Source organism: Ictidomys tridecemlineatus, chromosome 3, assembly GCF_052094955.1.
Source record: "Ictidomys tridecemlineatus isolate mIctTri1 chromosome 3, mIctTri1.hap1, whole genome shotgun sequence".
NCBI lineage: Eukaryota > Metazoa > Chordata > Mammalia > Rodentia > Sciuridae > Ictidomys > Ictidomys tridecemlineatus.
Window position 1 is genome coordinate 101,672,584 of NC_135479.1, and position 25,464 is coordinate 101,698,047.

Here is a 25,464-nt window from a genome sequence, read left to right on the forward strand (position 1 = left end):
GCAGCTCGCTGATTTTTTTTTTCTTGCATCTATAAAAAGGAGGTGAAACTAGGTGATTTCTTAACATCTCTTCCAGTTCAAATGCTCTATGATCTATAAAATGAGAGGATGGCTGTTCTAGACAAGGTCCTCCCAGCTTTAAAACTGTGTGACCCTTCCTGTGTCTCTTGAAGTCTCCCTCCGTGGACGGATTTCAGCCCCATCATTAGGGTGGTGAGCTCACGGGCCTTCACGCGCTCCTCAAACTCATGCAATGGCTATTGGTAATCGGTGCTCAGACAAGTTTCCTTATCAGAGTGAGGCTGCTTTTCTTCCCTGTCACTGTCTTTTACTTTCTGGGTGGGACATCGCAGATCAAAGAAGGAGCTAGTGGATGGTGGATTCTGGGTGGACGGGTCAGTGGGTTCCAGAGGGCAGGGGAAGCCACAGACCACCCCAAGACTGAGGCTGCGTTGTTGAGAAAGCAGGAGGGAAGGAGGAGGAGAAGCAGGGACGCTGGTCCCCGTCTCCCACATTTTCCTCTGTCTGCTTTTCCTGGAGACTCCCCATCACCCTCATTGGAAAGTCCCTCTTCCCCGAGTCTGAGTCCTTAAACTGATAATGGCAAGAAATTTGGTAATGATCAGTATGTTCTTTACCCTCCCCCCCCAAAAAAGAACTACCCAGAACTGATCCTCCAACTGAGAAAACGCTTTTGAGGAAGGAGAAGCTGGTTCTCCCTGCCCAGCCCAGAGGAGGGACCTTTGTCTCCCTTTCCCCTGTCAATGCCCCAGCATCCTTCCCCAGGGCACCAGCATTGAGAACAGCCCTTTGGGTGTGTGCTCTGGAGGGTGTGCCCCACCCCTGCCCTTCCCACCCCACGTCCCCCCCCCCCCCCCGCACCAGCTGGCACGCATAGCGCACCCGAAGCCCGAGACAGCCTGCTGCCTTTTTCTTTTTTTTTAAGAGGTGTCTTAAAATTTAAATTTATTTTTAACTGATATACAAAATATTAAAAGTTGTGCATGTTTACAGGGTACCCTATGATGTTTTGATACATGCGTACACTGTGTATGACTTAGGTCAGGATCCACGTAGCTATGTCCCCAAACATTGATCATTTCTTATGGTAAAACGTCCAAGATTCTTCTTTCAGCTTTTAGGAACATGCAGGACGCCACTGTCATCTCTAGTCACCTGCTGTCACCAGCACATAGGGGACTTCTCACTCCTCTCTGGAGGCAGCTGAGCTCCCTCCATGACCTCTCCCCACCAGCCACTCTGCCGGCCGGCCGACCACCCTACCCCACCCTGGACCTCTGTGAAGGCAGCTTCCTGAGGTCCCATGGGGCACTGGTCCTCCTGGGTGGCATGTTTCACATAGTACAAGGATGGCCCAAGTGGGACGTCTAGAACCTGAGCCTCCTGAGTGAACTTTACCTGGGGAGGATGACCCCAGAGTTGTTCTCATGGTTTGTTGATCTGCTTTCTCTTCTAATTTCTAAGGGCGACTCTCAGACATCTCAGGAGAAAAGACAAGGCGAGTTCAGCTGTCTCTTTCTTGGGGGCCTCTCTGGGGCCAGGCATTGTGCGTATATTATCTCCCATCTGTTTGTGGAGGTGTCAGGATGTGATTCCTGTTGCACAAAAATAGAAACTGGAAACACAGGCCACAGCCATTCCTAGGGCACACAGCCACTAGGTAGCGGATCTGGATTCAAATTCAGATGCATATGATAGCTCACCCTATGTGCCAGATTTTGCCTCCTTAGAATATGCAAAGAGTGTACAAAGAGGGAAGACAGTGTAAGTTAGCTATCGGCTTCATCATATTTCTTAACTTGATTTTGAGGTGCCAGGGATTGAACCCATGGCCTCAGGCGTGCACACCATGGAACAATGTCCCAGGACCTCACCTCTATTTTAAAATTGCTGTCGGTGCTTCCCAAGAGCTCTTGTGTCCATGGGATGGTGTTTGGACCTAAGACTTGAATTCCTTCATGGCCTCTTTATTTTACACTTCACCGCCCGGCATCTGGACACCAATGCCTGACCTTCAGTAGGTAGAACAGTCAAGCCCCCGCCTTCCTTAGTAATTGTTTGAGCAGGTCACAGGCTTCCATCTAAACTTAAGATATGCAATTATATCGCCCTGATGTGGACTATCTGGATTTAAGGCACCTCATTTCATTGACTGAAGATTTCTACCACCCAACGTCTTCATGACACATCGTCAAAGTGTGTAAGTTGACTACAGCAATGATTTCCCCAGCTCATTGGACACAATGGCAGGCTTCTCAGAGGTGACATGAACAGTTCCAAAGCTAAGCCAGGGATCAAGTGAAAAGCAGGTCTGAGCAACCCAATTCACTTCCAACACTGGGTCTTATTAAGAGCCAGTGGGATAGATAATTGATTGTACTGATAGAATCAACTAAAATTTTACTTTTAAAGTGAAATAAAAAATTCATTTTTATGTCTGAACCACATTAGGGGTTTTATAAAGTTTCGGGCATATTTTTTAAAAACAAAATACATATACATGGACTAATGACAGCCTCACCTCCCATGTAGCCACACAGCGGCATGCCCAGACCCGGTTTGGTGTGACACCTTTAGGTACAGGTTTGAGAGACCTGGCAAGCTGCAGATCTTGTATCTGGCAGACTAATTTATGCAGAGATCATATTTTGCTGCCTCTCATCGTGTTAGTAGTGTGGCAAAGCCACTCTCAGAGTTATTACCCCACATGAGCAAGCCTCTTTGGACTAGGAGCAGTTAAATGGGTTCTGTTATCAGTGACACATACATGCCAATGCAGCTGCCATCCAGAGCCAGCACGGGCGATGAAGACTCACCGATGGAGGCTCCAAATAGGCTCAAGTGAGGGGGATCCAGTTCTGCCCAGAGCAAGTCAGGTGAGGTGCTGGGAACTCTGTGCTGTAAATGGTTCCATCAAACCCCAGTTTCCCTCCCAATAAGTGCTGGGGTGCACTGACCACATAGCCATTGGAAGCCTGGCTTGAGAGCGGGTTCATGACCAGGGTGACATTAGGGAGATGAATACATCAAACCGACGTCAGGGGACGCCTGTCACTGGACTTCTATAATGACTGGCTACAGTGGGCTGAGGGGAAAGTCAGATCAAGAGCATTTCTGTAAAAAGAAAGAAATCTTCCCGCTTACTGACTTTCAAGAAAATGAATAGCTGAGCACCACGGGGCCAGGTACTTTTTAAAAAAATACACCCTTTTATGTGAAGAAGGGCAAGCTGAGAAGAAAAAGGGAGCCTCTGAGGCGACCCTGTGGCTTTAATCCGGGAAGAAGCTCTGAGCCCTGCTGACGTCATGATCCGGGCTGCCTAGCTCCGAGGCCTTCCCAGATGGCCTTGTCTGCCCTTCACATCTGGCCAGATGCAGGCAGGAAGGGTTGATGAGACCGGGACCATTAGACCAGTGAGCCGTGACCCCGGCTGCATTTAGAATCACCTGGGGAGTCTTACAACTTCGATGCCAAGGCTCTGATTGAATCTGGGCCTCTGGGGTGGGTCTGAGCATGGAAAGGGCTCGACACCTCCCAGGTAATTCTAAGGCACAGCCAGGTGACTGAGGGGAGGGTGGCCAAGACTGGTGCCATCTAGGGGACCGTAGCCCACACCCTCAGGGATAAGGGAACCCTCAGAAGGAGGGCAGGGGTGAGCAGCAGGATGTACCTGGCTCCCACGGTCGGGAGGTCTCCCTTCAAGCCCAGGCTGGGATCCTGGCTTCTGTTCCTGTAGCTGCCAAATTCTGGGAGGGCCTTTTCTTGGTCCACACTCACCTGACCTTGGAGGGAACGAGGAGGCCGGGATGCATCTGCTGCAGAAAGCTGGGTGTCCGGCCCTCCGCCCAGAAGCCTCTTTCTCTGCACACCTGCCCAACCAGTTAAGGAGCCTGCCCACCAGCTGGTCGGCCTCACGGGGTCAACCCTGACAGCTCCGCTTGTCCTTGACAGGGAGGCCAGCTGCCCAGCCCTGCCTGTCGGCATGCACGAAACCACCCAGTTAGGAGGCGAGCTTGGTGGAAGAGCTAAGCCGTGTTCTCTACTCACTTTATCAGGAATAAAGCTAACCTTTGACCTCCTCTGCCCATGTCTCATGGAAGGGCAGTGGCCACCTTTAGAGATTTATTATCCCCAAAGATCAATTTAGACAATCTGTTACAGAGAATGTCCCAGAAATTGCACAAGGAAAATAGAAATGAGAGTGGGAAAGTGTGCAACAGGTATCAAGGAAGCAATTAGCTATAAATCCAACATTCCAGGATTATTTATAGCAATAGTCACCAACCTGGTTGGGAAAAATAGTAAGTCTGAGCTGCAAGATAGAAAGTTTGCCAGAGCTCCACGCAACCCAGGACTCCTGCTGGGCTGTTTGGTCCGGATGACAGACACTACCTCACCACCTGTGGGCCCATAGCTGTCACTCACGCCTGGTGTATCCTGAGGCTTGAGAATGCAGATGTTCTGGAGGCACTGATTCCCACATTCCCTCTCTTCTCAGAGCACAGCCCTCCTGCTGTTCTCATCAGGTTAAAAAATATTTAGGCAATTACTTCCACTTTAAAAAGCGCTTCCAATAAATGATCTCATTTGTATTTCTCCTAAGTCCTGAGACATTTCTCCTTCTTGGTTTTATTTTGAATGAACACATAATAATCATACATATTTTTAGGGCACGATGTGATGATCAAATCGGGGTCGTTAGCATATGGATCACCTCAGACATTTGTTATTTCTTTGAGGCAAAACACTCAGACCCTTTCCTCTGGGCATTTTGAATAGAGGATCCACTGTTGCTAACTGTGGTCCCCCATGGCAGCTGGACGCCAGGCCATGCTCCTCCTGTCTGACGCACCTGTTGTCCATTCTCCCTGCACCCAGCTGGTCTCTGCTCACCACTGTTCCACCCTCTGTGCTGGGCGCTCAGACCTTCTGCCACCCGCATTTGCTGGTGGGGGACAAGTGTGCAAGGGCATGGTAGCTGCGGCACCATGCTCTACCCTGGCAAAGGCAGCCAGCCCCCGGCTGCATGTTTCCTTCCTCCCAGCAACTCCACCCTGTGTGGCTTTGGAGATATGATATATTTCACTCACCCGTTAATCCTGGTAAATGGGGTCGAGTGTCGGCTTGAATTGAATTCACCAGCTCCCCTGGTTAAGACTCATAGGGTAAGAGACAGGCCTGCCGGACCAGAGTCAAGAATAGGTAAAAGGCTAACAAGGCATCCTGATAAAATAGGACGGAAGAACCCAGTGGGTAGAAAAAGTAAATAAATAAAGAAGCCGTACGTTTAGAGACATGGACCAAGAAACGTGGACCAAGAGCGGCAATAGGGAGCAGACTAGCCTCAGCTAAACCAAGACCTCACTTTCCTCCTATGGTCCTTCATGATCTCTAGAAAGCAGCGAGGATTTAAAATGGGCGACCCCAGTTATTTGCACCCAGAGGTAAGGGTGGGGGAGTAAAGCGGAAGACTGAGGTCAGGAGACCCTCATGGATCCCCCAGTCCAGTCTGGAGTGTGTGTGTGTGTGTCTGTGTGTGCCTGTGTGTGTCTGTGTGTATGTCTGGGTGTCTGTGTGTGTCTTTGTGTGTTTCTGTGTGTGTCCGTGTGTGTCTGTGTGTGTATGTCTCTGTGGGTGTCCGTATGTGTCTATGTGTGTCCGTGTGTGTGTTTGTGTATGTGTGTGTGTGTGTCTCTGTGTGGGGGTCTGTGTGTCTGTGTATGTCCGTGTGTATCTGTGTGTGTGTGCACGCATGTACATGCTCAGTGGAAGCTCCCAGCGTGCTTCTGCCCAGCAGAGGCAAGAGGGCAGGGTCTGAGTACAGACCTTGGGAGGTCAGGCCTTGGACAGGAGAGAAAGCATGCCTTTCACTAAGAAAGGCGAAGTTGGGCATGGCCCACGGAGAAGGAACAAAGGGACGGGTGAGTGGCCAAGGGACTGGAGAAGCCAAGGGACTCTCTTGATCACACCACATTCTCTGTCCAGTGAGAGTTTAGTTCACAGAGCTAATAGGAGCCCTTGGTGAGCCAGGTGCTAAGATGAGGGGAGACGTGAAGGGACTGAGGGGTGCTTAGGAGTTGGGGATTCTGGAATCTGTTGGGGACACAAAAGGCACCGACCGGAAAAGGCTTTACAGAAAGGGGACATGGATCAGAGGCCTGAGGGGTCAGCACCTGGGCAGGATAGTGGGTGAGAGGCCAGCAACAGAGCCCAGGTGCAGCCCCCACCAGGTGGCCACAGGAACGCTGGCTCCACCTCAAGTCACACTGAGGGCTTGACTGACTCAGGGTCGGGGTCAGACGAGGCTCCCTAGCTCCCGTGGCTGAAGAGCCCTGAGGGAGGCTTCCTGTTCCGTCCTGTCCTGTGCTTCAGTTCTACCGTGAGGAGAGGGGCCCTAGGTTCCTCTAGCTGTTCCTCATGGACTTCTCTGCTTGCAGGCTTGAGGGGAGAGAATGGAGCTCTGAACCAGCAAGGGAAGGCCAAGTAGCACCTGTGTTACCAAACGTCACTCCTGGGTGGGCACCTTGTCCCTGTACCTAACCCACTCACGCAATCCCTCTCTTGAAAATTCACCCCAAAAGCATATTCCCGCCTACCAGCCTCCCAAGAGTGAGAAAGAAAAAGGGTTGCACGGGGATGCTCACTGAGGCCCCCAAGCCGCCGTCCGGAGATAATGGAAGGTGACCTAATAGTCCGAGGGTGACTCAGTGTGAGGAGCGCCCCCATGCAGTTATGCAAAGGATAGGGAGGAAAGTGACATGAGCACCCAGGAAGCGCTCTCCTCCCCGCGGGCAGGAAAGAGCCTCAGGACGGCATGGTGGCGGCAGGGGAATGCAGAATGCGCAGCATGACAGGCAGAGGTGGGAAGGGAGCTCTCCATGTCAGTGGGCTTAGGAGGAGTGAGTTGTCTCAGTTTTCATTTCATTGCTATAATGTTCTTCATCAAAATAAATAAATAATAAAAAGGTACCCCAGTAGACAAAGTAACAGAAACAGGGTGAGGAGCCAGACCGTCTTCGTCCCATCCCCCCACCCTGCTAGCAAAAAGGGGCAGCCATGCTCAGGTTTAAGATAAACCCTTTTCCTAAACCCCAAAACGACCCTGGTCTAAACAGCAGTCACTTTCTTTGAAATGGGCTGGATCAGGCTTTTCTCTTTTAATGGAAGGATTTGAAATTCCACTTCAGTTGCCAACCCGTCTTTCAGCTGTAAAACCAAAAGAAAAAGAATGCCACACGGGTCCTGGCCCCCTAGCCACCACTCCATGTGTCTCCATTGCCCTGGCTTCTTCCCAATCTCCTTCCACCCCACGTGCCACACTGTCCCCAGAAGGCGCTCATACCCAGCTCAACTGTGGCTGCTCCACCTAAGGGCACGGTCTGGTCCTTAGCCAGAGACAGGCCTTGGACACTGCCGGCCCCCTGTTTCTGGCCCTGGGCCTCTAACCATCCACCTTTCCCTTCTTTCACATCGTCCTCCTCACCAGTGCAGCTCCAACCCCCTTCAGTTTGGCCTGTCAGCTTCTACCAAGAACCCCATCAGACGCCATCCCTGAGGCACAGGGAGCAGCAAGCACAGTGGACCCCAGGTACAGGCCCCTGGAGCTTATGAAAACAGCAAACAGGCAGAGGCCAGCCTCGAGGATGAGTCCAAGGTCTGGCAAGGAGTCTGATCACAAGGCCTCGTGGGCCTTGCTGATTCTGGGTGAGGCGAAGGCCCTCCAGGAGTCCTAGCAGAGGACGGGCAGAAGGCAGCTTGGTTCTCAAAGGTTCCCCTGGCTGCCAGGTTGACAGTAGATGGTAGGACACTAGGGTGGAGGCAAGGAGGCCAGCCAGGAGGGCTGCAGACACCCAGTGTGAGCTGGCAGGGCTTGGGCCACGGGGAGCAGTGCAGGGAGAGTGGCCGGTCCTGAGAGCGATGCCTCTAGATCTTCCTGGTGGGCAGGAGGCCAGGGTGATCAATGCCCAAGAGGGACAGACCATGCAGCTGCTAAGATGAAGAAGGCTAAAGGGGCAAGTGAGAGAGAGAGAAATGGAAGGCGCCTCCTGGAGGCTCAGAATGTCTGTTCCACACCCCAGGGAGGGTGCCCACTAGGTAGCTGGAGGGCACGCGGGAGCGGAACTCGGGCAGGCTGGAGCTGTCCACAGAGCTCTCCACCGAGGCCAGAACCTGTCCAGAGTGCTGGGGAGCAAGTGAAGAGAGAAAGGAGGAGAGAGGGGACAACCCCAGAAGACCAGGAGACGGGGGCAGCCAGAGAGGCAGGAGTGAAAACAGGTAAGGGGAGGGTACAGGCAGCTAAGTGACCATGAAGAGCCCCAGGGGTGGCAGCTTGGAGCTCTCCAGTGCCTTGGGAGAGGCAGCATCCCAGGGCAAATAGGAAGGGATGGGGACAGCGCGGGCAGCTCCTCAGGTTCCTGCTGCAGGGGAAGAGAAGGGGCAGCAGCTAGAGGAAGACTTGAGGGCAGTTCTCATCACAAAGATAGCGTGCTTGTGTGCTAGGGGACTGATTCAGTGGGGGGGGGGGTGACGCAGCAGAGAGAGCAGAGGACCCCTCAGCGGCACCTTCATGGAGGTGGAGGAGTTGGCCATGGAGAGGGACCACCACAGCAGCCCTCTGCAGAACACCCCTACAGTCAGGGACTCTCACACGGTCACCCAAGTCCAAGTTTTCCAGGTAAGGGAGTCAAGGCTTCAGGAGACCACGGTTGGAAAAGGATTGGCAATGCAAACTCTCCAGTGGAATTTCAAGTGCCTGAAAGTGCCTAGGGGCACCCCCTCACATCACAGAGAGGGGGATGGAACCTTTCCCTCTGGGTCAGCATGGGGACCAGGACCTGGGCACTAGGATCTGGCCTGCCACAGTGCGCCTCTCCTTTCCCTTCCTCCTTCCTGCTCCAGGGCACATGGAAGCTTGTTCCTGGGCACTCCTGCTCACTCCAGCTTGTTCCTCCCACCCCGCTCTGGTTTTAGTCAGGGTTGCTAAGGGATGACTTATATACGATAAAATCCACCATTTAAAACATTCAGGTCTAAGAATTTTGACTAATGCATTGAGTGTCACAGTCAAGACAGTTCATTTCCAACACCCTGAGAAGTGCCCAGATGCCCCTTGGTGGTCAGTCTCCTCCCCTAATCCCAGACCAGGCCACCACCGGCCACTTTTCTGTCCTTATCATGTTGCTTTTTGCAGAATGTCATGTAAATGGGACCTCAGAATACCCAGTCTCTTGAATCCCATTTCTTAAAGTCGGCTTAATGCTTTCCAGGTCTATCTGCTACTCCAGGGTTACAGAGGTGCTTCTTTTTATTGCTGAGTGGCAGTTGATCCTATGGACGCACAACACCTTTTTAACCCATTCATCTGTCAATGGGTATTAAACTGTTTCTAATTTTCAATGAATATGAATAAAGCTGTTGTAAATATTTGTATGCAGATTTTTGTTTGGACATATGTTTTTCAATTCTCTTAGGTAAATACCTAGAAATGGGATTGCTAGGCCATTTTCCAAATTCTGGAACAATTAGATATCCATATGCAAAAAAAAAAAAAATTAAACTCGACCCCAAATAGTACTCCACACACACACAAAAAAATAACTCAGATCACACATAAACCCAGAACTAAAAAGTTCAGGAAGAAAAACACAGCAGAAAATATCTGTGACCTTGCATTAGTCAAAGACAGCTTAGATTTGACATCTAAAGCATGATACACAAAAGGCAAAAATTGATAAATTGGACTTCATAAAAATGAGAACTGTTCTTCAAAAGACACTGATAAGGAAATGAAAAGACGACTTGGAGAAAATATTTGTGAATTTCCTATCTGATCAAGGGCTTGTACTCGGCATGCATAAAGACTTCTCAGAACTCAGTAATAATGAACAATCCAATGAAAATCACACAAAAGATAAGACCAGACACAGCACCAGACATGTATATGTAACTCAAATAAGTCCACAAAAGAGGCTCAGCTTCATTTGTCATTTGGGAAATGCAAATTAAAGCTGTAGTGAGATAAACGACACAGCCACTAGAAGGCCACCATTTGTAGCAACCTGCCAAGTGTCGAGAGCCGAGAGCCAGGTGGGACAACTGGGACCCTCCTGTGCCTCTGGTGGGAAGGTGAATGGCACAATGGCTTTGGGACGCACAGGGACATTTTTTCAGTTACAAGTGCAGAAGTGGGGCTGGGGCGAGTCTTTGGAGTGGGGGTTGTTCTATATCTTGATTGTGGTGATGGTTACACAACTTTGTGCATTGTTTAAAACCTACAGAACTAAAAAGGAAGAATTTTTTTCACTGTGTTAACTTTAATCTTAAAAATGAGGTGGGTGGGAGGAATAAAAGCAAAGGCAGCAATATCACTGTGTGACTTCAGGCAAGTTACTTAAGTTCTCTGTGCCTCACTTAAAAAAAAAAATCTATAGATTGAAGGTAAAAATAATACCTTACTCTTCCTGGAGGAGTTGAATGTGTTCATTCATGCGATATGTGTAAAGGACCTGGAGTAGAACAAGTGCTCTGTGGTTATGGGTGGTCATTTCATTCTTCGTGTAATTATTCATATATGGCTCTTTGAAGATGTTTTGTGAGAATGAAGAGAGGGTGACTGGGGTGGTAGGAGGAAGAGGAGACCTGGGTATGGAGAGTGCGGGATACCAGTGATAAGGGAACAGAAGAGAGTGACAGAACACTCAGGCTAGAGCCACGCTCCCCACGGGCCATCAGCTGCCTTTTCCAGCAAATAGCTCCCTTTCACAAGTCATATCTGGAGGTCAGAAGTGACCTGCGGGTTAGGGACACTCCGCCACAGACCCAGGAGTCCATGTCCTTCTGTGTTGTAATATGAACCCTGAAGGGGCAGAAGGCCAAGCAGGGCCGCCTCCTCCACAGGTGGAGTCTGTCCTGTCCCAGGGCCACCTCCCATGTGGCTCTGAACTGTCTGCTCTGGGCTTCAACCAGGGAGGGCCACCCTAGTGTCCCAGAGTCCTGGTTCATCATCACGGGCAGGGACTTCTGGTTACAAGAAGAGGAGGAGGAGGAGGAATCTGACCCAAGGTGAGGGGGATAGTGGGGCTCGGTGTCCCGCTGGGTGATCTCCTGACCCGGGTGGGAATCCCAAAGTCCTCAAGGGGTTAAAGGCTCTGGACTGGTGTCTGCCCTGCCTCCCCTGCCCAGGACACTGACAGAGCCACCTGTACCCACGTGTTTCCATTTCCCAGAGAGGCCTCTCCTCGCCATTCTTTCTGCTAGGGTTCAGATGTGCTCACGTGTCAACAATGGGAGAGGGTTCTGGGGTAAATGACTGGGTTGTGGGAGCTTGAGCTGATCAGCTAACTAATCCCTGACGGTGACTGAGGTAACTGAGGTGGCAGGTGTGGATGGGGGCAGGCTTTGGGGTGCAGCTGTGTATCGGGCAGTGGAGACCCTTTCTCTCTCCCTCCTCCTCCCTTCCCTCTCTCTCTCCCCCTTTTTCCTCCTCTCCCCCTCCCTCCCTCTTTCCTTCCCCCTCTCTCCCTTCCCCCTCTCGCTCCCCCTCCCCCTCTCCCCTCCCCTTCTTTCCTTCCTTCTCTCCTTCTCTTCATCTCCCTCTCCCTCTCTCCCTCCCCTCCCTCTCTCCCTCCCCCTCTCTCCCCTCTCCCCTCTTGCTCCTCTTGCCTTCTCTCCCTCACTCTCCCTCCCTCCCCCTCTTTTCCTCCTTCTTCCTCCCCCTTTCCTTCTCTCCCCCCTCCCTCTCTCCCTCCCTCTCTCTTCCTCCCTCTCTCCCCCCCCACGGTTTCCCTTCCCCTCTCTCTCCCTCCCTCTCCCTTTCTCTCCCCTCCCCTCTCTCCTCCTCTTTCCTTCTCTCCCTCTCCCTGTCTCTCCCTCCCCCACTCCATGTCTCTCCTTCTCCTACTCTCTCCCTCCTCTATTTTCTCTCCCTCCCCCTCTCTCCCTCCCTCTCTACCCCTCCCCCTCTCTCCCTCCCTCTCTACCCCTCCCCCTCTCTTCCTCTCTTCCTCTCTTTCCTTCTCTCCCCACCTCTCCCTCTTTTTCTCCCTCTCTTTTCCTCCCTCTCCCTCCCCCTTTCCTTCGTTCTCCTCCCTCTCTCCCTCCCCCTCTCTCTCCCTCTCTCCTCTTCCCCCTCTCTCCCTTCCCCCTCTCCTTCCTCCTCCCTTTCTCTCCCTTCCCATCTCTCCTTCTCTCCATCTCCCTCTCCCTCTCTCTCCCTCCCTCCCCCTTTCTCTCCCCTCCTTCCTCTGTCCCCTCTCCCCCTCTCTTCCCCTCTTTCCTTCTCTCCTCCACTATCTCTCCCGCTGCCTCCCTCTGCCACACTCTCGCACCATGACGTCTGCTTCACCTCAAGCCCCAGGAATGGAGCCTGCTGTCCATGGACTAAGACTCTGAAACCACGGCCATCAAATAGACTTTTCTTCCCTAAAATTGTTCTGGAGGGTCATTTATTCACTGCAGCGAAGCAGCTGACTGAAACACTGTCACAGGGAGGTCACCACATTTTCCACAGGTGGGGAGATGGAGGTGAGCGGTTTTGAACAACTGCTGGCTGGCAAAAACGAAGTCACTAGCTGGCCAACTGTGAGGACCAGCTGTGAGGGTCACAGCTGGGTTGGTTGCACTGAGTCAGTAGTGGGCAGGGCCAGAGCACAGGGTTCTGGGCACAAGACCAGCTGCACCTGGAAATTCATGCCTGCGATGCCCAGGACAGTGTGACTCCATGGCTTGCCTGGCACTGGGCCACACAGGGTCCTGAGGTCAGACCCAGAACAGGAAGGAAGGAAGGGAGGAAAGAGAAAAAGTCACAGTTAGAAAAGACTGTGATGCCCTGGAAAGAGGCAGCGTGCACCCTGGCGGCCACAGCCACCAGCAGCTCAGCACCTGAACTTCAGCCTCCACGTTGCACTGCCCCAGCCTCCAGGCAGAGCCGAGGACGCGCTTGATTTTATCTCCATCCGTCCATCCATCCATCATCTAACCCATTTCTAACACAAGAACTTTAGTAAAACCACAACTACAAACCATTAACAGCATCAATAAAATCAACGTTAACTATGAAATATCATCTAATACCCAGTCCCTGTTCAGTTGTCCATAGTTGTCTCAAAATTGTCTCTTTATATGTGTCTGGTTCGAGTCACAAACCACAGCCACCATCTGCACGCTTGGTATTTGGTCAATGTGCCTCTTAAGTTTCTTTTAATCTATGACAGTCACAGGTTTAAAAATTTTAATTATTAAAAAAGTATGAATAGATAATGTTCGCAGCAATGTCAACCCTTTCCTCCCCCAAACAGCACAAGACAGGTACGTGGTGAAATGCTCCTTGTCTCTCTCCTCAGAAGCCAGGTTACCAGTGTGGGGACTGGCTTCTGGAAACCCTGAGGCTCAGTACACACAACAACCCCTGAGGCTGATGTAGTGGGGGCAGGAGGGAGGAGGTGAGTTCAAACCCTGCTCTGACTCTTACTGAGCATAAGTCTTGGGCACAGAACATAGTTCCTGTGCCTTGGGTTGACAACAGTACCTGTCTCAAGGGGTTGTTGGGAGAATTAAATCGGATGAGAGTTTGAATACTTATTTGTCACCATGTACATTCCCCCGCGGCTTTTCTCCAAATGGCGGAGTGATGTACATTTTCTTTTATTTGTTTGGTCTGTTTTTCCGTCTAACCCACATTTTGATGATAATTCCAATCTGTTCTTATAGATGTGCTTCACTCTTGGTGATGGACTAAGATTCCATTGCTGGTCACGTAAAGTATTTCCAAACTTTTGTTATTACAAAAAATGCTGCAATGATTACCTTTGTAATATTTCATTGGATTCACATGCAAAAATGTTCGTAGGATAGACTCCTGGAAGTGAATTTGCTGTGAATGCATTTTCATGCTCTATAGATATCACCTGCACATTTGTTTGCTGGCTAACTCTCACTAGGTAATAAGCTCTGTGAGACAACAGGGACCTTGTCTATCTTGTTCTAAGCCTCCACTTCCAAGACCTAGAACAGTGCCTGGCATTTAGTAGGTGCTCAATAAATTAACCATTTAATGAGTGGTTGTAAAATCAAATTAAACTGACCTTCCCCAGATCATCTGCCAGTTTTGCTGATGGCAAGCATACTGATCCCTCACCCGATAAAGGAAGCCGTACATTTATAAGATATTTCATTTCCTCTGCAGACAAGAAAAACTTGCCCTGAACAAAGTCTAGAAATAGATTTGGCGTGGTTTCTAAATGGAAAATATTTCTTGTAGCACCAGAAATTATTTTCCCACAGCTTTGTGCTACATCAAAATATTGAAGTTGACTGAAAATACCCCATTCTTTAATCTTGGTGTGGGCTAGGAACCAATTTTTTAATTTTTTCATAACAAAGAAAATATAAAAACCTCCTGATATTTGAATTCCCCCAAATATCCCCAAACTTAAAATGTCATTACAAGTTAAGGGAGACTTTAAAAAAATTATTACTGAGAAATGTCATTAAAAGTTTGGTCATCAAACGATATGGTTTTGATTTATAAAGCCAGCACTTATTTCTTTAAGCAATTACATATGACCAAGCACAGAAATAAAAGACTCCCTCAAATCTCCCCTTTGCCACTTTTTACAGGTGAATTCAATACAATGGTGCTGTCTTTAAATCTTCTTGTAAACTCCTCATAAATTAGTAAGAACATACTCATTAACAAGATTTTAGTGATATTAGAAATGCTCAAAAAATTATAAAAAAAGAAGAGGGATTTAATTAAATTTTATTTTGTACCAAGGATTGAACCCCAGGGCACTAACCATTGAGTAACATCCCCAGCCCTATTTTGTATTTTATTTTAGAGGCAGGGTCTCATTGAGCTGCTTAGCACCTCGCTTTTGCTGAGGCTGGCTTCGAGCTCGCGATCCTCCTGCCTCAGCCTCCCAAAGTACCAGGATGACAGGCATGTGCCACCGCGCCTGGCAAGGAGTTTAACTTCTAAGCTTACGCTTGCAGATACCGATCATGGAATCCTAATTCTTGGCTTGCCTTCAGTTTTCCCAGACTTGCTAAAAGCCATCCCAGTGAGCATCCACGTCAACGTCATTCTCTTCTCCACGATCCTGACGGTTGTGACCATGGCGGGGACTGCCCTCTTCATGTACAATGCTTTTGGCAAACCCTTTGAGACCCTGCATGGGCCCCTTGGGTTGTATCTTCTGAGTTTCATTTCAGGTAAGTAAAAAATCCTACCTCCAAATGCAAATATGCTTTTCAATGTGTCAAAAGGTATAAAGTTATATACATGTGAATGTTCACTGACGTGGGATCCATGACAGCAAACGTGGTAGAAGCATGTGTTATGATTGGCTATGAGGCATCCCTCAGGCTCCTGTTAATGGCTGACTATTCAGAAGCAAAATAATTAGAGGATAAGACTGTGACCTAATTGGTCCATCCTGATTTGAAGGGTAGATTGAGCAGTGACTGTAGGCAGGGCTGGAGGAGGAAGGGCCTTCTCCCACCTCTACTTCCTGACCCTCCAGGAGCTGGCAGCTGTCCTCCCTGGGCCCTGCCACCAGACACTCTGCCTCACGCAGGCCCAGAGCAGTGGATGGAGACCCGAAAACCTGAGCCCCAGTGCTATTCTTCTTGGGTGTGTTGGTCACAGGGACAAAAGGCCCACTGAAACATTGTGCAACACTGTGGTGTTCTTTAGAGACATTGCAGAAGTCTGTATGAAAGACTGTGATACTGACATCATAAGTTTGAAGATGTGATCAAGAGAATAAATGCTAGTATTAAAATGTTAAGTAAGGGCTGGGCTGGCGCTCAATGGTGGAGCGTTGCCTCACACGTACCAGGCACCGGTTCTATCCTCAGCGCCACATGAAAATAAATAAATAAAATAAAGTCATTTTAAATGTTAAGTTAAAAAAAAAACAGAAAGATTTTATAAACATATAAACATTGTAAGCCCAGGTTGACTGTGTATATATAATTGAGAGATGAACAGATAAAAAAATGCACACTGAACTTCATATGCGTCCGTGTATATTGCCCATCTCTCGATATGTTCATGGGGCCTCCTTGTGTATGCCCGGTGGGAGGGGACAGTCTAATTGATTGGTGTGTTTTTTATCTTTGCTCACAGTTGTCACTATTTCTAACTATTCCATGATGTGCTTTTATTTATTCAAAATCAGAAGAATGAATAAATGCCATCCGAAAGGGTAAGGGGCTGGTGTCTCCCCACACATGCGTTGCCACAGCCTGATGTCAGGGCCACCTGGGCAGGGAGGAACTCCAGACCAGAAATTCGCTCCCTGATAAACATGTGCTACTACATCTCCAGAGCTGGTGAATAGAAGGTGCAGGCCGCACCACAGCGTGCTTATGGAATATTAGTGAGGAGGAGAAGGAGATGAGAAGACGGAAATAAGATACCTAGTTCATATGTGGCTGTTCTTCCACAGGAGAGCTCTGATTTTACCCCAGTCTAAACTTGCAAAATGGTTCAGCACTTGACCATATCAGAAGGAACTAATTTCATTGCTGATATCATACAGCAATGACAACTTCCACCAGCCAACAATCCCTGGTGGACAGGTCCTTTCTCCCTGAGGTTGCCCTTAACTGCCAGGCACCAGTCAGCGGGCACGAGGCCCCTGCTCATCCTGATGCTACTCCCTTTGCCCAGGGTGCAACCCCAGCCACAGACCTGCATGGGTCCCATCTAGAAGGCCAAGCTCTGCAGTCCCCAGGGCTGGTTCACCTTAGCGCACAGTGTCACCTCTTAGCCTCACCCATTCATATTCACCCATTCAAAGCAGGGTCTCTCCAGCGGGAGTCTGCTCAGGTTTCTCATGTCTGTCACAAGCACAGAGCAGTGTAAAGTGGTACAGATGGCGATTTCCCTATGAGGGCAGAGTCTAAGGCCTGCTCATCTTTCTGTCTATGGCAGACGCCCCTAGCATGAAGGTCTCACAGAGAACAATTTGATGTTTGTTGACTTGAAAAGCTAAGTCCAGAAGGAGACATTCCCTGAGCCACTAGACGGTACAGGTTAGAGAACAGAATTCAGATGGGATGAGATTAGCAGAGCAGGTCCCAGAGACAGTGGGACCAGGAACGGGATGCAGTGTCTCCAAGGACAGCCAGGGCTTGCAGCCAGGGCAGAAGAGGCACAGACCCTGGGTGTGACCAGGAGGCAAATCCAGGTGGGAGCATTGGGCTACTCCCCAGGGGTTGGAGGCCAGGGACGGTCCTGGTTCTGCACCATGCAGAACTGTGAGCAGATGGAGGGGGCTCTCCTTCCCTCTCCGTCTCCTCTCCCCCTGGTGCTCATGTTACTCAGAGTCTAACTGGAAGCAGTTGATAGGTGGGACTGGTCTGGGGAGGGTGGATCTGGTGTCCATAGAAGAGCAGAGCCAAGCCGGCTGAAGCAGAGAGGCCACAGCTTGTCCACGGCACAGCCACGCAGCGCTCTAGCATCTAGATAAACTGCCCGACCGCCCCTGGGAGACAGGCTACTGGACAGTTCTGGTGGTCGATCAGAACCGACTAGCAGCACTGAGCAGCAAGATGCCTCAGAGATGCACAATTTTAGGTCTTTGCTTTTGGCAAAGTCTGATGCCAGGAGAACAGGACGCAGGGGCGCAGGCGGGAATCACCAGCCTTGTGCTCACCCTGTTTCATCATCTGGAGCTGGAAAGGCAAAGCAGGTTCTCAGTAGGGGTGGGAGTCAGGATGAGAGACAGGAGGGCCTGGAGGGCTCTGCTACCTGCCCAGGGTGAAGCTTGGGGCTTGGGGCTACAGAGCTCTTCCAACCTTCCCACCTTATCTCTAAATACTGAAGTTTCCAGTACATTTGGAAAGACTGTGCATGGCCACCAAATGTACCTGAGGGTCAGGTGGACCAATGGCTTGTGACTCCTGGAGCCCAGAGTACCTCCTTCTCCTTAAGTCCACATATGGCCCCCAGAAACCCAGCGCTGGGAAGTGTTCATCTGAGGTCATGATGTCACACGTCCCAGCTTCACACCCAAGGGCAGGGCTCACGCACTCACCGGACCTCCAGAAGTGAGTGGACGGTCACACCCTGCAGGCCAGGACATTAGGGGCCTTATCTGAGGTGTGAGTACGGCTGTGTTCAATGGGGTTTCCTCCTTGCTTCCATCCGTGTTTTTTGTTGTTGTGACCAAAAGATCTGACAAGAACAATTTTGGAGGAGGAAAAGTTTATTTGGGGTTCGTGGTTTCAGAAATCTCAGCCCATGGTCAGCCGACCACATGGCTCTGGGCCCCAGGGAAAGGCCAACATCATGGCCGAAGGGTGTGGTGGAGAAAAGCAGGTCAGGAAGCAGAGAGAGAGAGAGAGAGAGAGAGAGAGAGAGAGAGAGAGAGAGAGAGCTCTGCTCACCAAGAACAAAATAGATGCCACTGAGTCACCCCCAGGACCCACCTCCTTTTGGCACATCCTACCTGCCTATAGTCACCACCCAGGTGATCCCTATAGAGGGTAAATGCACTCATGAGGTTAAGGCTTCAGAGCCAGCCATTCCACTCTGAGCTTCCTGCATGCCCACATGGGAGCTTTGGGGACACCTCACTTCTAGACTGTAGCATTCCCTCTTTGTCTCAGCAGGGTGGCCCGGGTGGCCTTGCTCAGCCAGCAGAAGAAAGCTGCTGCCCTCTCTCTTTCTCCTCCCACTCTTCCCCCACCCGTGTTCCCTAAGCTCCCCCTTTCTTTGTGCCAAAGTCACGCTAGGACCATGCCTTCAGATGTCCACTTCCCTGCTGGACAAGGGCCCTGACATCCTGAGGCATGACGAAGAAATGGTATAGGTGACTCGTCTCTTCAAACAATGTCTGGTAGAAGACGATGCTATTGAGTTAGAAATGGAGAAAGATGAAGGGATTCTAAAAACACCCTGAAAGTGGACCTAAAAGAGTTTTCAGGTAGCTGGCTCAATAGATAGTGGTGGCACTGACCAGGATGGATGGGACAAGGGAGGAAGAGACTCAGCATAAGCACGGTGAAGAGACATGAGCTTCGCTAGAAATCAGATGTTCTCCCTGGGACGTGCAGAGCCTGAGATGCCGTGAGACGGCCAAGGGCAGGTGTCGAGGAGATGGTCAGCTCTGGGTCCAGAGCTCGGAGAAGAGGTCCAGATGAAAGGCATTGTCGGGAGGTAGTTGTCTTGTGGAGTGATGGGAACGGGTGCTGCCACATAGGGAGGGTGAACCTCTAGCAGAATGGCCTGGGCAGAGCCAGAAGGACTTGGTTCAGAAGTCCTGGTCACCAGTGGGTTTGGTCAAAGGTGGTCACCTTTGAGAGTGGACGGGGTGGGTGGCTGGGGAAGGCAGCATGGGGTGGGGGCTGAGTGTGTGCCTTCTGTCTGCATCTTCTCAAAGCTTCCCTGTTGGTTGGTGGCAGAGTCTCGGCTGGACCTGCAGGGGGGAGTCTTCCAGGGGTTGGTGGCAGAACATGGTAGTTCAATGAGTATTCTCCAAGGATGGCGTGAGATGGCTCAGGTCTTTGGGGGACAGTGAAAACCATGAAAATCTGGACAAATTCTGGCCTCCTGTTATGAGTTCTATCAAGCAAGGCAAACACATAAAATTGCTGCCTGTCTTTAGAGGGGGTGCCCTTGGTACGGCCTGATTTTGGTCAGTACAGCTATGGCACAGTCATATACGTAGCACAAAGACGGGAAAATGGAAAACAATCCCCAAACAATCGGATGTTCCTGTCATGTGTCAGTTTCAGAATTCACCATACCTCTGTGGTGTGCCCAACTCACCCAAGGGACATTGTCCTGCAACTGGTAGTGGGAAAAGCCCACATCTTACTTCCACTTCAGTCCTTAGGAAGGAGCTCAGGAGTCTGAGAGGGATGGTCAGGGATGTCCAGGCACAGAAAAGCCAGCAACGAGAGTGTCCTACCTGTCGCAGCACAGACCTTTGAAAAGAAGCTCAGAAGGAATGGAGGGGTAATGTCAGCCATGAGCCAGGGCAAGGAGTCCCCTTCCACACCCGTGGCTGCCGTGAAGCTGCAGTGTCAAGAGAGCACTGTGGTTCCGGTCACTCAGGCTGAGCTGCAATGGCAGTGCCGGGTTTGCCTGGCTTTGCCCAGGGCCCAGCCACGACCTTGTGCAAGGAGATGCCTGGTCTCTGCCTGTCATGGTTGCCATAGCCTGCCTTCCCCTCTGTGTCACTAGGAGTCCACCCCAAGTCTTCACTGCATCCTCCAAAGAAACCTTTGACACTGCCCTGCTCCTGGGAACAATGGGCATTCTTCTTTTCTAAAAATCCATTCAAATTAGATGGAGATTTGAAACCATTTCTTCTTGTTAACAAGGCTTTTGGAAATATTAGGTCAGTGTGGGCTCTTGGATGGTCTAGAGCAGGGGACGAGGAGGAAGAGCACCCCTCAGCAAGGCTCCTCCTCTCCCCACTCTGTGCTGTGGAAACACGTGGCAGACGCACTCGCCTCCTGGTCAGTACTGACTGGCTTAACTTCCCGCCACTACCTGCCCTTTCTGGATGGACCAGTGCTCTCTGAAGGCGGGCGGAGCTGGACCCACCTCCCCTGGGAAGGCCACTTCACCCTGCTCACCTTTGATTACAGGCTTTCTAGAGAGATTGTGTAATTTTCCAGAAAATCAGCACTTATACCTGCAGAGCTGGCCCTTTCCTGTACCCTTTCTGTCATCTCTTGGGGGTCCTGAAAGAAGCCGATGATCAGCTTACCACATTGTCTTAGAAATGGAATGCCTCTTAGTCTGTCATCTGTCAGAGTTGAAAGGTGACGTCTTCTCACTCTGGAAATATTGGTCATGACTTTAAGAGGAATTGGAATGCTAATGATTTTCCAAATATGAGTTTAGTGATGATAGGATAGAATCTCAGAGGCCCCCAGTGGGCCTGGGCCACAGCAGCCCAGGACCCCAGTGAGCCTGGCAGACTGTCCCCACCCAGGAAAGCCCAGTCACACTCAGGGATCAAGGAGCAGCTGTCTCACTGTTGGGACCTAGTACCTGTGTGCAAGGGCTGCAAGGGCAGGCCCCCGGTACCATGGACCCAGGCAGCTGCCAGGGGCCTTCTGGGTGCAGTGCCTAGCAGACCACCAGTGTTTGGTAATTGCCTGGGCACTCACAGTGTGACAGCCCTGTGACTCAGCAGTCCCATTAGTCAGGAATTAACTCAGTAATCAGCGCCATTCGAGGGGGCCGGGAGGACCAGCTACAGCACCGGCCAGATGGTGGGGAAGCCAGAGGATGGGGAAATGCTGCAGGTCGTTGGGTGCGACTCTGGGCAGTGACCATGGCCTTGTGCCTGGTCTGCCCAGCAGCCTTCCCAAAGTGCTGGTTTGGGAAGCTGAGTCGGGCTCTTGACCAACACAGATAACGAGGGAAGGGAGAGAATCACAGGCCAGTCCTGACATTCGAGAGACTGTAGGGAACAGTGCAAAAGAAGACCCATGTCCCTTGTGCCTAAGCTTTTAAAGGTTTCAAGCTAACCCACTGTAAAGGGTTCTCTCTCCTTCTACCTTGAGAAACACCCCTCCAGAAGAAGACGGAAGGCTAGATGCAAGGAATTCTCAAGTCTGGGAACGCTGAGCTGAGCCGGCCTCGGCACTGTCCACGCTCACCCCTGCCTGGCCTGTCCAGGTGAAGGGCCTGGAGCCCATGTGCGGACATTCCACGGCTCAGCCAAGCCCCGGGCACTCACTCCCTTCCAACAGCGACTCCTTGGCCACCTGAGTCCTCAGCCAAGTGCAGCACCAGTCACTGCTCTCTGGAGGGAGGGCTTGACCCAGGGGAGGCTCCATGCCAGTCCTGGAATGGGCTCGGGGCTCTGGGGGAACCGAGCCCAGGGTCCCAGGAGCGTGGTCTGTGCAGCTCAAGCTCTCCATAGGGCCATGTCCTACCGACCTGGAGGAGTCCTCACCCTGTGGGGGCAGGGGAGCCCAACGTAGAGGAGAGGCAGAGCAGGCCCCCTGAGTGTGGGACTCACGTAGGAGCCCTCTTGCAGGGTCTGAGGGCTGGAAATGTGCAAAGCCCTGTTCTCGCCGGCACCCACTGCCCATGTCCCCTGCAGCGGGCACTCAGAGTCTTCATGTGCATCTTTTCATCTGCAAGTCACAGTTTTCCTTGATCCCATGGCCCTTTTATGGAGTGGACAGAGAGGAGGGAAAATCTCCTAAATCCGCACCGAGCTCGCTTTCCCTCGGGTCTCTGGGCAGTCAGGGACAGGGCGTCAGAGGCTTGCCCTGCTTGCCCTCCTCTGCCTCTGAGGCGACAAGAGTGACCTCGGGGTCGAACCGGGTCCAGAGCGGAGTCCCAGCCCATCTGGGATCTCCTGGACCAGTGCTCCGTCTTGGGCCTCCTCACCTCACAGGCCGGTCACAGCCAAAGGCTCTGAGTCCCAGACGTGACCAGTGACTTCCACCTGAGGACTTTGAAATGCAGGCTCACAACGCTGTCTCCTTAACAAAGTAGAACCTTTAAAATATTTAACAACGTGAAAAGGAAACCGAGCCTGAATTTCCCTTTCAGACACTAGGGAAACAGTGCTGGCTGCGTCTGAAATCCCCATCTCCGCAGACAAAGGGAGCTCTTAGGGTAAAAGCAGCGGCTTTTCACCACAATTTTCAAATAAAAGATAAAGAGAGCACAGCGCGGTGGCCTTTCTGTTGGGATCTGACAATAAAGGAATAGTGTGGTTCTGCAAGGGAGAGCTTTGGTTTGAAGCCTGGAATGCAAAAATAGTTAGGCTGACAAATCTTACTGAGGAAAAGGGAGGTTTTAAAGACATCGCTTCATTTGACTGCTGGGGTGTTGCAGGGCGGTGACCAAGTTGATGCACCGGTCCCAGATGGAACCCTAAGGAAAAAGAAAATAAGGTCAGCTTTTCTGTCCATCTTCACACAACCCTGACCTTTAGGAAAGACATGGGGCCAACCCTGGCATGAGCACTCCCATGCCTGTCCTGTCCTGTCCTGCCCTGCTCTGCCCTGTCCTCCATGGGACCATCTCTCTCTGCAAGGCCAACTCCTGTGGCTCCTTCTGGTCACCTCTCAGGCAGCATCCTGGTGCTGGTGCTGGTGCTGCCCGCCTCTTGGTAATGGCACCAACCCCTGCACCATACCGTGTGGCTAGTTTTCCAGGTGTTTTGCATTCCTGGCTTGGTCACTGTTTTTTGGTCAACTTTTTCACTGCTGCGACTGAAAGACCCAACCAGAATTGTAGAGGAGGAAAAGTTTATTTAGGGCTTCTGGTTTCAGAGATCTTGGTCCACAAGTGGCTGGCTCCATTCCCCGGGCTCCAGGGGAGGCTGAACATCATGGTGGGAGAGTGTGGCAGAGGGAAGCGGTTCCCATAGTGACCAGGCAGCAGAGAGGGGTCTCTGTTGCTGGATACAAATATGGGCCCTGCAGCCAGGTGCCCCGTGAGCCGCTTCCTCCGGCCACACCCACCTGCCTTCGTACCCGGGATTGACTCTCTGATTAGGCTAAGGGTACGGCCCAGGCTTTCTCCTCCAGACCTTCTTGTAGCTGAGCTCCGGGGACACCACAGCTGCTTTTAACAATCATCCTCTGAGAGCACAGAAACATGAGTCTCTTCTTGAATGTTCTAAGTCTCCACCACCATCCCGACCTTGGCCTGTGATGGAAGAAATGAATGAGTGAATTAACAGTTGGGAGCTGTAGCCACACGTCCTGCTCCTAGGATGGTGGCAGCTGTGGTTGAAAAAGTATCTGCCTTCCTCAAGGAAGGTGAGCTGAAGGGCAGGGTACCTGGGGCCCGAGGCATTGTGGTACACGTTGGGAGTCCACCCTGGCGAACTCAAGCGCCCCTCGAGTGGGAGGGGTGGGTGAGGGGTCATGGTGAGCACTCCCACCCCAGGGCCACACGCCAGTCACGCTCACTGTGCTAACCACCTGGAATGGACCAGGAAACTGACACTCGGGGTTCAAATTGCCCACTTTACACAGTAAGTGAAGGAATTAGGTTTGACCCCCAGATTGGCTTGACCTGAGTCAGAAACCCATCCTATAGTGTCCTATAGTCTGCACTTTCTTCCCGGCAACCCGGGGTACAGCGGTACCCGTAGAAGCCCTGTGGGGGCCTGGCCCTCCACCCTACTTCCACCTGCTTCTGCCCCTGTAGAAGACCAGCCATCGGGGGTCTCCTGTCCTTCCCACTCAGGGGAGACTACCCTTCCAGGTTTCCAGTGTGGAAACACCCCACCCTACAGAGATCTCACCCAGACCACACTTGCAGTGAGGTTGGATTAGGCTACCAATGAGTGACAGGGAGATAATAACAATGAACTAAACGACATTAATGTCTATTTTCCTCCCACATGGAAGCCTAGAGGTTAAGGTTAGGGGTGATCTGGTAGCTTTAGATGTCTGGGGTCCATATTCTTCCTTTCTTGTTTTTCCATTCTGACGCCACCTGATCCAAAATGTCTGCTGGTGCTCCAACCATACATTGCATCCATATTTCAACTACGGGAAAGAGCAAGTGGGGAAGACAGAGTAGGTCCCTTATATCTTACACTTCAAGAAAACTTGCCAGCCCTACATCTCAGTCACCCTCATCTCAGCCACATAAGGTTTTAATTCAAGACAGCCATGAGCCCAGCTAAAACCTGGAATCCAGCAACAAACAAAAGAAGTTGTGCCCTGCCTCCGTATCTCCCCCACAGCTACCAATGAGTGACAGGGAAGTGACAGGCAGGTGCTCCTCTGGCCGCTGTGGCCAGTTTGGAGCTGGAGGGGTCACGGTAACCAAGGGGAGGCCCGGGCCTATCACCAGCACCACTACCCATGGGCTGGAGGATCAGGCTGCTGATCTCAGATTTGCAATGATCCAGATGCTTGCGGAAGGAAGAGGGTGAGGATGATGGTGGAAGGTGTCCCTGCTTGGCTCACTGACCCTCTTCTCTGTCCCCTGCATGCAGGGGCTCTCTGTCCAACGTGTGTCTGTCCCTTCTGTCGCAGGCTCCTGTGGCTGTCTCGTCATGATCTTATTTGCCTCTGAAGTGAAAATCCACCATCTCTCTGAAAAAATTGCAAATTATGCCGAAGGGACATACGCCTACAGAACGCAGCGGGAGAGCTACACTACCTCCTTCTGGGTGGTTTTCACCTGCTGCTTGGTTCACTTTCTCAACGGGCTCCTAATACGACTCGCGGGATTCCAGTTTCCTTTTGCAAAATCCAAAGATACAGGGACAACCAACGTCGCCGCGGATTTGATGTACTGAAGAGCCACGGTCTCTGTGGTTTTCCCAGGTAAGGAGTGGACTTGCTTTGGTCACTTTTAGAGACCGTCGATTGTGTCTCTCCTTTGACAACATAAAGCAGCAGACCCCTCATGGTAGTGTTTACACAATGCATTGCGGATGCGGGTGGGAGGTAAGGAAGGCAGAGGAAGGGGTGGCACGTGCTTCC

General features: G+C 51.2%; 1 protein-coding gene across 3 annotated transcripts in view; it reads left to right on the top strand.

Moving 5' to 3' along the window:
• Positions 1-25,464, top strand: part of Clrn1 (clarin 1) — a 36,519-nt gene that overhangs the window by 5,317 nt on the left and 5,738 nt on the right. For all 3 annotated transcript variants that reach the window (XM_078043559.1, XM_005339910.4, XM_021719878.3), the window contains exons 2-3: positions 15,052-15,231; positions 25,012-25,305. In XM_078043559.1, coding sequence (XP_077899685.1) covers positions 15,052-15,231; positions 25,012-25,277 — 446 coding nt within the window. In that variant the 3' untranslated portion in view covers positions 25,278-25,305. The remainder of the gene's footprint in view (positions 1-15,051; positions 15,232-25,011; positions 25,306-25,464) is intronic.